Here is a 12,825-nt window from a genome sequence, read left to right as displayed (position 1 = left end):
AATAAAGGCAGACTTTAAATCCGTGCCGAGAAAATCACCAGAAAGCAGGAAACAAAGTGTGTAATGCTCAAATTTTCCTAGGAAATGACCCTTGGAACCCTGGTTAATTGTTCCAGTGTTGAAATTAAGCCTATGCCCTTGAATGCACTCAGATGTGAAAATAATGGATTTGGCTGAGGGAACACAACACTGAATGGAGTGGCTTCTTTACCTCTCTCATCCATTATTTTCACGACCATCATCATCTTGTTGTGCATTATTGCTTGTGTCCTGCAAATCTCCCTCACCTTCTCTTTCTCTTTCCCATTAGGGTGGCTCCATCCAGAATATGGAGTCTCTGCATTGTCTGGAGCTGGTGGAGAGCAGACAGTCAGAGTTCAGCTTTCAGCTGGTCATTCAGGACTGCACAGATCAGAAATGGACCATCACGAACATACTGACTGTCCTGCCACAGTGAACACACTGACACCAGTCGGCTAATGGAACACCTTTGTTGTGATGGACTGCTCGAGTCAGTGAGGAAGTTTGAGGACTTCTTCTGCTGACCCAGATCAACGATCAATTGTCACAGAGTTCTGGTGGAGACAAAAAAATGAGTCCAGTTAGAAATGGGAAAAATGCTGAAGTAAGCAGCAAAGTACTTGTCCAAAAAATGAGCTTTAATATCAGACCTATTTTTAAGGAGAATCTGCATAGGAAAAGATGTGCTTCAATCAGACACGGACCATCAGTAACCTAATAACCGTTTTATACCAATGACCTGAGAGAAGAGACACTCACAGATGGAGCCGGGGCTCTTAAAACGTCCCTCTCTGCAATCGAAATGATAAATATAGCTGCTTGTTTCATGGGACAGGCCCATGAAATCATGTAAGCACTCTGGTTATTGCAGGAGCAGTATTTTGGGTCCCTGTCCACCTTTTATGATAGGGCCTGTACTCCTTCCGTCTCAACGCACAATCACTATAACAAATTGAGTGAGTATTGGTTTCAATATGTTTGTGTGCAGAGGGAGAAATGCAAGGTGAGTGACTGAACATGCCGTAGAAAAATCTAGCAATTTTACAATGCAAACAGGCTGATTTGTTACACAAATTATGTGGAGGAGACAGATTTCAAGTTATTACTGTTTGACTCAGACTGTGGGCAGGACAGATGCTGCAGATTTCCTCAGTATCACAAAAAGGTGACAAAGTGTCGTGGAGAATAACCAGTGAGTGATATAAACTGACATTGTGATAGAAACTGTATCCCTCAGAAGTTTCGGAGTGTGCTGTAGAATTAATTTGATCAGAGGCGGAGCTGTCCATCATGCTGGCAGGCGCCATGTTTGTGGACAGAGCAGAAGATTAATCTGAACAAGAAGATTTTAGATTTCCTAGCTCCTGTATCACCAGCACTTAACACAACTTTGGCTCATGCAGCATTGGTATTACAACCCATTCTCATTTCCAGGGTGTCAAATATGGCAGCCTGGTCGGTGGCCCTTGGCCTCTATTACCAACACACAAGGCACCTTTCAACTAACTCCAGTGTGAGACTGTCTGCAACAATAACATAGTAGAGAGACAGAGAAAGTCCGGACTTTCACCCAGAAGACCAGTGGTCGTGTCCTGTGAGGATACCAGAAGTCAACTTGAGTTTTTATGCTTTTGTGCTAGTGAGAGCCATGGCCAGAGGGTTGTCCGTCCGTCCATCCTTTCGTACATATATACATAGATACATACATATGTGTGGCTATATGGAGAAAATTCCCATTTTCATGAATTGGATTTATCAAGTATGACTTGAGGGTATTTCTTCACATTTGGCACGTCCACTTGGACTCATAGATGAACTAATTAGATTTTGATCAGCAAAGGTCAAGGTCACTTTGTCCTAGTCTGTCTAATCCTCATGAATGCAATATCTCAGGAGCACCTTGAGGAAATTTCTTCAAATTTGGCACAAGTCCACTTGGGCTCAACTACATACTGATTAGATTTTTGTAGTCAAAGGTCAATGTGACCTCATAAAACATGTTTTTGACCATAACTCAACAATTCACATGCTAATTATGACAACATTTCCCACAAATATGTAAAATGATGAAGTGACAACATTTTATATGCAAAAGATCAAAGGTCATCCTCACTGTGACATCATAATGTTTTCTGCCCATTTTTCAACACCAGAACAAAAGGGGAGACATTTGGTCAGATACTGAATTTGTGACACTAATCATGGGTGTCCATCACGAAAGCATTGTCCACTGTAATGTATATATAAAAGTCTGGGCGGACATGGACGTAACTCTAAATGCATCTTACAGAGTCATACAACCACCGGGCGGTAATTCTAGTTGACGTCAAGTAACATAATTACTGGTGTACTTCATGTGATATAATCATCACATTACTGTAACAAATGTAGTTATTTTAATCCAAATCATAATCATTTTTCTAAACCCAAAGTAGTTTTTGTGGCAGAACCTATGTTTCCTGTGAAGACTGACAGGATTTTTTAAAGAGCAGAAATTGGCACAAAACTGACACAGAAACTGTTAGAGGGGTAGCAAATTTTTGTTTCTTAGGATATTAAAGGCATGAATTACCCTACTCTCTCTTTCTCGCTCTCTGATCGGCTTACCCTGACATTCTTATTCTGTTCAATCTCAGTCCTCTTGCCTAAGCCTAACCAACGAAAGTGACAAGTGCTAGTCAGTCAAAGAATAGGGCAGTTTTTGCCTTTGTTATCCTTGGAAACCCAAATTCGCAAATGGGTAACTACACCGTAATAGTTTGAAGCGTAGGGCCATTAATCACGCTGGCATATATGATCTGCTGGGAGAGAGAATGTGTTGCCAACCATATTAAGCAGACCTGGCTGAAAGAGGAAAGTGATGCAGAAACCCCAGCACAGCTCTGATTTCAAGGCAAGAACATCTGTCCAAAAAACTGGGCAAAGTTCTTTCAAACCTGAGAAAAGCTGAGGGTCAGGGTTGTGAAAGCTGCTGCATTAAATATCATGTTCTTGGGGGGCTGATATGACAAATAAGGAGTTAAAGGAAAAATCCACCCTAAAATACTTAATCCACACTGGTGTTTTTACATATTTTGACCATTTTAAATGTTTCGTGTTTAAATGTTTTATATTGAGTGAACCAAATACTATATATTTCAAAAGAATCAAAGGCTTGGTTGTCTTGCCATAACAGAGATAATAACATTTACACAAGAATATGTCAACAATATGTAACACAGACTGTATACAACCACACAGTCTCGAGAAGATGTCTAATCAGACAAAATAATTACAGATGCCTGCAGAGGTGTAAGATGGCTGTGTTGGAGCAAAAACTCAAGTTCAGATATTTACTGTCTTAAGTCAGAGGTCTCCTCCTTCAAAGTCCTCCTTCTGAATTTAAGATCCAGGACTGTCACCATCCATAACCTCCACTAAGAAATACAGCATTCTTTTCCCTCAGTCACCCCGCTCACTTTATGCTACACTGATAATACTTCATCCTAGTTGGATGATCACCAAAATAAGCTTAAACTGGATTTACACCAATTTTCAAAATTCAGACAGTCCAAGAATATCAGTAAACATGGACAACTCTCTCACAAATCCAAAAATTAGAGTGCTAAAACTAAAGTTTGTGATGTCATTGGGTATAAAGTCTGGAGCTGCTCCATAGACAGCGAATGGTGAAATATGTTCTAGATGACACTGGGTGCGGTTACATGATGGCTTCTCATTTGGAATGAAATAAATCTGAATGAAATCACTCAGAATTAAAGTCTTTCCAGGTAGTTTACATGGGAAATATTTATTCCTAATGAGGGTTTACACAGGAGATCAGTTTAATCGCCTTTATTCGGATCTGCGCAAGGTTTGGGGCAGGGAAGGTTTCTGATTGGATAGGGGGCGGGGCGGATGTTATGTGTTTACGTTTACCGGAAGAAAACACTGTGGTCCTCGTTCCGGATAACAAGATGCTTGACGACGCCGTTCTTAGTGCCTTTTTCAGGCTTGTTTTGCTTATATTCTTGAAGCAGCAGTACGACAGCAACTTTGTTCTGCTAATGCTTCATCTGTTGAGGAGAAGAAGGGAGATAGAAGACCGTGCTTTGGTGAATGGAAACCGGTGAGTGCAACAAGTCGCGTGAGCGCCATACACGTCATCGCGCCAGAAGGGCAAGGAAACGAGCATGCGCAGAAAGACCGGAATGAACTTAAAGAGGAATGAGTGTATACAAGTGCGAGAAATTCTTTCATTCGGAATTAGAAACGTAATATTCCATCCCCTTACATCGGAATGAATTTTCAATCACATTGGCCATTTTCATTCCAAATTAGGTGTTTACAAGATCACTTTTAATAGGAATGAACTTTCATTCTGAATGAAAAGGGAATTAAACTGTCCATGTAAACGCACTCAATGAAAGCGCCCAGGGGATTGTTCTGGGTATGAATGGGTACATTTTCTGTTTCAGAATTGAGAACACTACAGTAGAATAAAGCTCATTTGGGGTATAAAAAAGAACCCAAACATTTTGTGGGTTCAAAAATCAGGCTCTCATTCAAACTCATTCAATTAAATTCAAATCCCATTCAATTAGGCAGTTTCAAACTTCATTCTTTGTGACCTGGGTGTTCAATAAGGGGTCTGCGACCCCTAGGGGGTCCTCAGAGTTACTGCAGGGGGGGGGCGCCAAATCATTGTTTGATAATTTAAGTTTTAAATTAATTAATTAAATATGGAAATTGCCAGAGTTTAACATTGGTTTTTATGCCTGCATGCTGACCATGTGGGGAGGCTCTATGTTTTAGGGTTGTCCATCCATCCCATTCTCTTAAACATGATATCTCAAGAACACCTTGAGGAAATTTTCTAAAATTTGGCATAAATGTCCACTTGGACTCAACGATGAACTGATTAGATTTTTGTGGTCAGAGGTCAAAGTCACTGCGACCTTGCATCTATCTCACTCTCATAAACACGATATTTCCAGCAAACACCCTAAGGAGTTTTCTCCAAATTTGGCATGAACATCCACTTTGACTCAACAATGAGCAGATCAGAATTTGATGGTCAAAGGTCAAGGTCAATTGTGACCCTGCATCTGGATCATTCTTGTGAACTCGATTTTTCAAGAAAGCCAAAAGGGAATTTCTTCATATTTGGCACTTACATCAACTTAGACTCAAAAATGAACTGATAAGAATTTGGTAAAGTAAAGATGAAGTGTTGACATTTTATATCCAAAAGGTCAAAGGCCAACTTTACTGTGACATCATAATGTTCTGCAAAAGAAGAAAAAAAATACTTTTCTGGCCATAGAGTGTGGCAGGAATGAGTCCTAAAACTCAGAAATGAGTTAGTATTTTACCACTCACAGTTCTGTCGTCTCAGAGTCAATAGGTTTTTTTGAATGGGTTTTGGTTAGATGCCTGAAATAAAGTCTGGGATTAACACAAGCGTTCTGCAACATAAAATATGTCAGTACATAAACCACTAATGAACTTTGGAGTTTCTATGAGTGGTAAAAAAGGCAGTTGCCAACAAGAGGCTAAGTGAGACTATACAATGTCATCACGCCGAGCCGTACCTAGCATGACTTTACAGTCTTGTTATGGTGGTGATGTCATGTGACCATAGTGTAGTTCATTTACAGCCTGACATTAGCTTTTTACTTCTGGCAATTGCGTTTAGATTTCAATAATCATGAAAATGGTGTTCATTTGTGAAGATTGTCTTGCTGAGTAAAACATGAAAGTATCAAAAACGTTTGTTGTCGCAGCAAACCCCATAGGCTTTTTGACAAGGGAACTAGTGCAATGCTAACGTCTGTGTCAGCCTACAAAAAAACTGTCACTCCTGGAGCGCTCCATTATTCAATGTCATATCTCAGGAACAGAAGGGGAAACACTTGGTCAGATACTGAATTAGAGACACTAATCCTGGGTGTCCACCTTAAAACTGTGCTGACTGTATAGATCTTCTGTGCTGCCGGGGAGAAGATGTGTGTGAAACATCCATGTTTTCACAGACATGGATGTAAACTGTAATTGAAACTTGACTGGTTTGCAGAGGTATAATTCTAGTGTCTGCTTTGTTGTTTTTGTTTGAGTGCAACTTTTTAGTATTAAACAAAATACTGGCTTTATGAAGACAGCCAAAAGGCACACACACAGTAGTTTAGGGGAACACGTCACAGTGCGTCTTTGATGAATCCTCTGTCATCTCAGTTCAGTAGGAGGTGCAGGTACAGCCTGCTAGCCTTCAGTCCTCCGAAGGACATATCTTTTTAGAAGGCACCAACTGAAAGGGGACCCAGCTTGTCATTACATCCTCCACCTACATAGCTGCAACAAGGTCAAACCCCTTCTGTGTGGTTTGTTAAAAGGTAGCCTGGGAATTGTAGGACATCACAACTGAATTGATCAGAAGTAGGATCAGATAATGGGTGGCATAAAATAAATGGATTGAATACAACAGATGGATGTTATATCATCCATAACAGATGGACGGTATCCGACAGTGGATGAGCATCCAAGGAGGGATTTTTCCTTTAAAATTTTGCTGTTGCTTTGTTCCCTTAACGCTCTGAACCATGAATATTCACCAGGCAATAATTCAACAAAGGGGATTGTGAGCAGGTAAACTGTCAATTCTACACCTCTCAAATCTACTACCAACCATGGGGGGCATGCAAAACTCTGAACTAACAAAGAAAAGTATCGCCTTCTGTTCTCCTCATGTAGCTCATCCCAAGAAATATTGCACCCAAAGACATGAAACTGTTTAATTGGTCAATCTCGAGTGCACAATGGGGCAATTTTAGCACAAAAGATGCTGGAGATAAATTATTAGCACACAATGAATAATTTCTTGGCATGGTAATAATTTCTCCACAAAATAGAATTGATGTGCATGCAAAAAGAGAAATATGGCACCCTATGGCATTTGATTAAACAATATTAGACATATATGTGGGTCTGACTTATGAAGTTAAATATGTCTCTCAATTCAGAGCAAACGATGGGGCAATTTTGGCACAAAAAATATACAGAGAAATTACCTTCTTCAATAGAAGACTTTATTTCTTTTAATATAATTTATCCATAACACATAATTGTGTTATGTGCCTGGATATTTTTCTGTGCTTAAAATGTTCCAGTGTTTGCATAGAAGTGAGGAACAAACATAAGTTCACATAGACTGGGCATGTGTGACTGAGATATGAGAATGTCTGGATGCTTGTTTTATGTATGAATACATTTTTGCTTTTGCTGATTTGACACCTGCATAATACTGCTGTTGAATCATTTGCTCTACATTTATGGATCTACAAAAGTTACACACTGTCATAAAGCTCTGAATTAAATATAACTGTTTTGCAATCGATCGCCCAATTATTCAAAGCCCCAGCCTTCAACAGTTTCTATCAATAATTCAACACAAAAACAGGATGAACCTATTCATTATTAATCCGGCTATTATGTATTCAAAGCTTTCCTTTTTCAATCACAGCCCACTGAGGTACCAATAACACAGCGGTAAAGCACTGTAACTTGTGGAGGACTGGAAGTGTGTGTCTCCTATCGGCTACTGTGTAGCATCTGTTACCAAACCTTGTGTTGATCTTCTGTTATTTTTGTGGCTCAGGTTTGTAGATCCTGAAATTTTAAAAGTATCTCAATTTTTGGGAAGCTGTTAATTTACGAAGTCATGAAAATGTCCATGCTATTTTATTAGTGTGTTTAAACTGGATATTTATAAGTACCAATAGTAAAAAATGATAATGGCAAAACTTGTCCTGCGTTTCTTTTTTAACCTCCGCTTACAATGAATGTTCAGTCACTGATCGACACATCTGACACAGTGGGTGTTAGGTTAGCAGATGGCATACAGACATGTTGAGACAATGCAGCAAATTAAAGGCCTGTGGTGGAAGAAGTAACACCATTCTCTACGTAAGTAAACGTGGCAACCGCAATTAGATGCTTTTTACACCCTAGTATTTATTCCCGGGCATCCAAGAAATGGGCTAGCTGTTTTTGAATTTTTTTGAAATTACCAAACAGTAATTTGGTGCCCCCCTGCAGTAACTCTGAGGAGGCCCAAGGGGGCATGGACCTCCTTTTGAAGACCCAGGCATTAGTTTGTAAAGCCCAGTTTCCAACAAACACTTTTGGTATGGTACCTTTGGAAACAAAAGTAACCCTTCAGACATGGGACCAAGACTCTCGGTCTGTCTAGCGTTTCCACGACAAACAGTCCTCTTAAAGGTGGGCAGGGTTGTTGTCACTCACTGCTTAATCTCTCAAGACAGATTCTGCAATTTACATTGTAGAATCTGTCGGCAGCCCTGTGTGAAAGACGACTATGCACAATGCTGTGCTTTAGCCAGTCATAATGGAGGGGGCGTGGCCGAGACACGCAGGTGTCCCCAGGAAATGTGTCTAAAAAAAACGCTGTCTCGTCAACGTGAAAAAAAAATTTTTTTTGCAGCAGATGTCTTAGTTACAACATGATTGAGCTATCTGGAGTAGTTTCATGTCGTATCTGACAACGGGAGGCTTTTAACAGATGACGTCCTGATGTTAGCTTTGCTAACTGTCCCTGTCAGCTGCAGCCACTGATGCTTTCTAGACATCGTGATTTCCCATAACTGAATAAATACCACACATAGCAACACAAAACTGCTTTGCTAGCTCAATCATGTTGTAACTAAGATATCCGCTGGAAAAAATATTTTATTCACAGACATTTTATTGAATTATTACCTTATTTTTATACAGTCTATGGTTATTACAGAAACCTATAACGGCTAACGTTAACAGCTAATGGTTAGCCCAGCTAATCTACGATAATTATGTTATTAATTACAAAACACACAGAAATAGTAACGTTTGTTCAATCACTGTCTTTATAGACTTAACAAACATCAGATTATTCTACACAGTGATATAGTGACGTGAAAAATGTGATACATAGCTAAACTCTGCTGGTTTTCTACCCGAAGTATTTGTAAACAACACAGTGATTCCCTGGGGGCACCACCGGAAGTGAAGGGCGTGAGCGATCACCAAGGCCCCTGCACTTCCGTTAGTCGAAAAACTCCGGGCTGTGCCTCCAGAGGTAAAGGAAGAAAAAAAATGTTTTTCTTTTTTTTTTTTTTTTACCGATGGATTTCCAGATAGCTCACTGCTCCATCCAGCACTCGCCGTATTTCCTCATCACAGGTGACACACTGGCAAGTCTGCACCTTGTTTATCGTACACTGAACAGGGGTTGCATGCCGACATTGTCAGAACAAAATAGAACAGGGTGCAGTGAGAGTCTCTCTCAATGGAGTATTTAAAAATAGTGGGTTTGTGCATTTAGTCTGTGCTTCTAAAGCAAGCACAGTGCTGAAGTAGCCCACAGGACCAACGCTCCACAATGCTTTTTTTTCTCCAAGTGATGATTAGAATACATGCAGCTTACATAATCTGGTCAAAACAAACATATTTTTAAACGCTTGAAGATCCACTCATTAATAGAAGGGTATGTCACCCAAGAGAGACAATAAAAAGGTTGGAAAGGTTGGTCAAAGTTATCACATTGAAATTTAAGGTGTGCTGATGGATTCATGTCCTCACTTCATGCATTGAGTAACATAACAAGTAAATGTTCCACCTTAAAAGTTGCCAGCAGTCGGCTCAGTCAATTATTTTTTTCTTATCCTACAGCAGCTGATAGAGGCAGCAAAACATCCTTTAATTTTATAGTTACAGTTTACTGATATAGTATGTAATGGCCAATTTCCACCAGATGCATGTTGGCTGCGTCTCCGCTCCAGCACGGCAGCAGAGCCGATAGGATTCAATTCTAGTCAATGTGTGTGTTTCCACCGGCTGTGGCTGTGCTGTGTTCCAGCTCCGTCTTAGCTGCGGCACTCCGGAGCCCTCCACAACAGATACGCAGGACTTCTATTTTTGCCGGACGCCGGAGCACAACGCAGCAATTCAGCACAGAGCAGATCGTGCGGGGCAGGAAGTTGTGCACAAAAACACAATAAAATATCCGGTTAATTTTCAAAATAAAATACTCAGTGTTCACAGCGGATCATATTTCCCTGCACTACACCTTAAAAACTACATAATGGGCAGAGGCAGGCCTGAAGTCAACAGGTCAGAGGTTTTCAGACGTCATTTCACCCCGTGAACAACATGGACGAGGAGATATTAATCATGGCAGTGCACTGAGATGTCTTCCGGCGGAGCTGCACCGCTCCGCACAGCAAACGCAGCTGGTGGGTATTGACGGACGGCGGAGCACGCAGCGGATAACCAGCGCTGCCGTTCCGCAACGAACACGCATCCAGTGGAAATCCAGCGTAAGACTTGCCACGGTATGAACAGTGGTTACATTAGCTTCAAAACCAGCCACAACTCAGCCCTGACCATCCTCTATTGACCAGTCAATGGACTGCAGTGTCCACAGCTCCACCTTTTAGTACTAGATCTGTGCACTAGGTACCCCAACAGAGGAAACGGAGAAAAGCGTACCTAACTGAACTGATCCGTATTGGACTGCTTACTGGAAACTGGGCTTAAGTTAGCATTTTAGTGCTGGTCAAGGTCACGGTGAAGTGAATTTTGACTATAACATTAGTACACTGTTGGGTAGTTTAATTAGTACATCATCATTTCTACACTGATGATTTGTTAAATCTTACCTGCATTTATCATGATGATGTGGAAAAACTCACTTGATGCATTTTAGCATTTTTAAATGATGCTTCAATGCTGCAAATACCCAAAATCATAAATGTGTTCATCATTATTTACTCTGTGTTCGTACTGAAAACAATCTGTTAATCAAAGAAAGATTACAGAAATGTCATCTGGTAGAAGAAATGAAAGAAGTTTCCATTCAAACCACCTTGTATTCCCATAGTAGCACCATCTTACAACTCAGGAAGTAACTCTTCCTTTCGACACGTTTTGAAGCAGGTGAAGAGAGGAAACATTGCGCTGTGCTTCTAATCAGTATTAAATCTTAAGTGTTTGAAGTCTCATCCAACCTGTGTCCTTACAGAGTTGTTTGTCTACATCTACTAAATGATATATTCGTTTCAAAGATGCAGGTTGTAAATAGGAGCACAGGCATTTTCCTGAGTCTGCTTCTCTGCTGAACTTGGAGTTTCATGAGTATCATGAAACATGTATGAGATGGCACTCTCTGAGCGACGCTAACATCAATCCCAGTAATGCTGCTGTTTACTCTCCCACTGTCTCATAAAAGTCATCATTTGCATGCACACACACACACACACACATACACACATACAGACGTGCACACATTTCATGATTAATGTCTCCATTTTACAATGAGGAAATGAAACAGAAGTGGATGCTAAATATGATTCATGATTTCTGAGGCGCTAACGATGTTGGGGGCGAAGCATTCTATGCAATAGATTTACAGTAATGTCATTATAAAAAGGTAGAGGTGTTCCACTGTGTTACAGATTAAACTGCACATATTCAGAGAGCTTTAATACCTGTGTCTTTATGTTGGAACTATTTTCAGACATTTGTGGGCAACAAAAATCACAAGGGGGACAGATACTCATCCACCAGAATTTTTTGTCTGATTAAAATATTTTATGGGCATTTCATTTTTGTTTATCTTTCTTTTTATAGGTAAACAAACTCTATGACACTTCCAATCAAAGTGTATTTCCTGTATGCATATAAGGGAAAAAAATATAGGCATTTTTCAGTTATTACTTTAAAGGCACAGTTATACACTTCAACTTCAACTTTATTTTGTCCCTAGAGGGCAATTAGTTGTACAGCAAGTAAAAACACACATAAAAAAGCATGAGTGAGCACATAAGAATATAAATACTCTAGTCTCGCAACTGGGGGGAGGAGGGGAGAACCAAGTTCAGTGAGCTGAAACAACAGTGGACACTGGAGTACAGCCATTGCAATGTAAGAAAAAAAATCTGACAAAAGCAGCTGAGAACAAGGGTAAGTACAGTGCATAGTGACCCTGCAAGATGATTAAGACGGATTAGAAGATCAACATCTCTTCATCGTGATGCTGTTTTCAACATCAAACAACCCTGGTATCCATACATCTATAAAAAAAAAACATGGTCATCAACAACAACCATCAATATCAACATCACCAACACCTGACTTGAGTCAGACTAAAGTCACATAATTGAGGACTTAAGACATAACTTGGACTTGCCAGCTGTGAGATTGGACTTATTTAGGGTGCTTTCACCTAACCCGTTTGGTTCCGTTTAAACAAACTCAGATCCGTTTGCGCAGTTAATAAAGTTCGTTTGGGCTGGTGTGAAAGCTGTCAATCGAACCCTGGTGTGGACCAAACAACCTAACTGAGACTACTCAAAAAGATGGATCTCAGTCTGTCTCCAAACGGACTCTGGTGCAGTTTGTTTGTAGTGTGAGAGAAAATGAACCAACCACAGGATTTTATATGATGTGATTTTAGCCTGATTTCAACAGCTAATCTAAAAATAAATCCATCTGCTGATTGTGAAATCTGTCCGCGATCTCATAACTGATCCTGATAAAGGCCTATAACCTGTTTATGCTAATGCAACATGTAACCATGGTAACACATATGCACACCAGTGAGGGTATTTTCCCTGACTAAAAAGCTGTTAAATCTTCCATCATTGTATTCGACTCTGTGTACTTTGTCTGTTCATTAAGTCCATTAAAAAGAGTGTGACAGTGATCCCACAGTATTAAGCCCCAGAACACTACTGTACAAGATGCCTTCTTTTCATCCTGTCTCTATGTTAG

At 40.2% G+C, this 12,825-nt stretch overlaps 1 protein-coding gene across 2 annotated transcripts in view; it reads left to right on the top strand.

Moving 5' to 3' along the window:
• Positions 1–5,196, top strand: part of galnt18a (UDP-N-acetyl-alpha-D-galactosamine:polypeptide N-acetylgalactosaminyltransferase 18a) — a 303,599-nt gene extending 298,403 nt beyond the window's left edge. For both annotated transcript variants that reach the window (XM_033635588.2, XM_078168258.1), the window contains exon 11: positions 311–5,196. In XM_033635588.2, the coding sequence (XP_033491479.2) occupies positions 311–457 (147 nt within the window). In that variant the 3' untranslated portion in view covers positions 458–5,196. The remainder of the gene's footprint in view (positions 1–310) is intronic.
• Positions 5,197–12,825: the final 7,629 nt, after the last annotated feature.

This window comes from Epinephelus lanceolatus, chromosome 5, assembly GCF_041903045.1.
Source record: "Epinephelus lanceolatus isolate andai-2023 chromosome 5, ASM4190304v1, whole genome shotgun sequence".
Classification (NCBI taxonomy): domain Eukaryota; kingdom Metazoa; phylum Chordata; class Actinopteri; order Perciformes; family Serranidae; genus Epinephelus; species Epinephelus lanceolatus.
The sequence above is the reverse complement of the archived record's forward strand: the minus strand, read 5'-3'. Positions and strand labels throughout refer to the sequence as shown.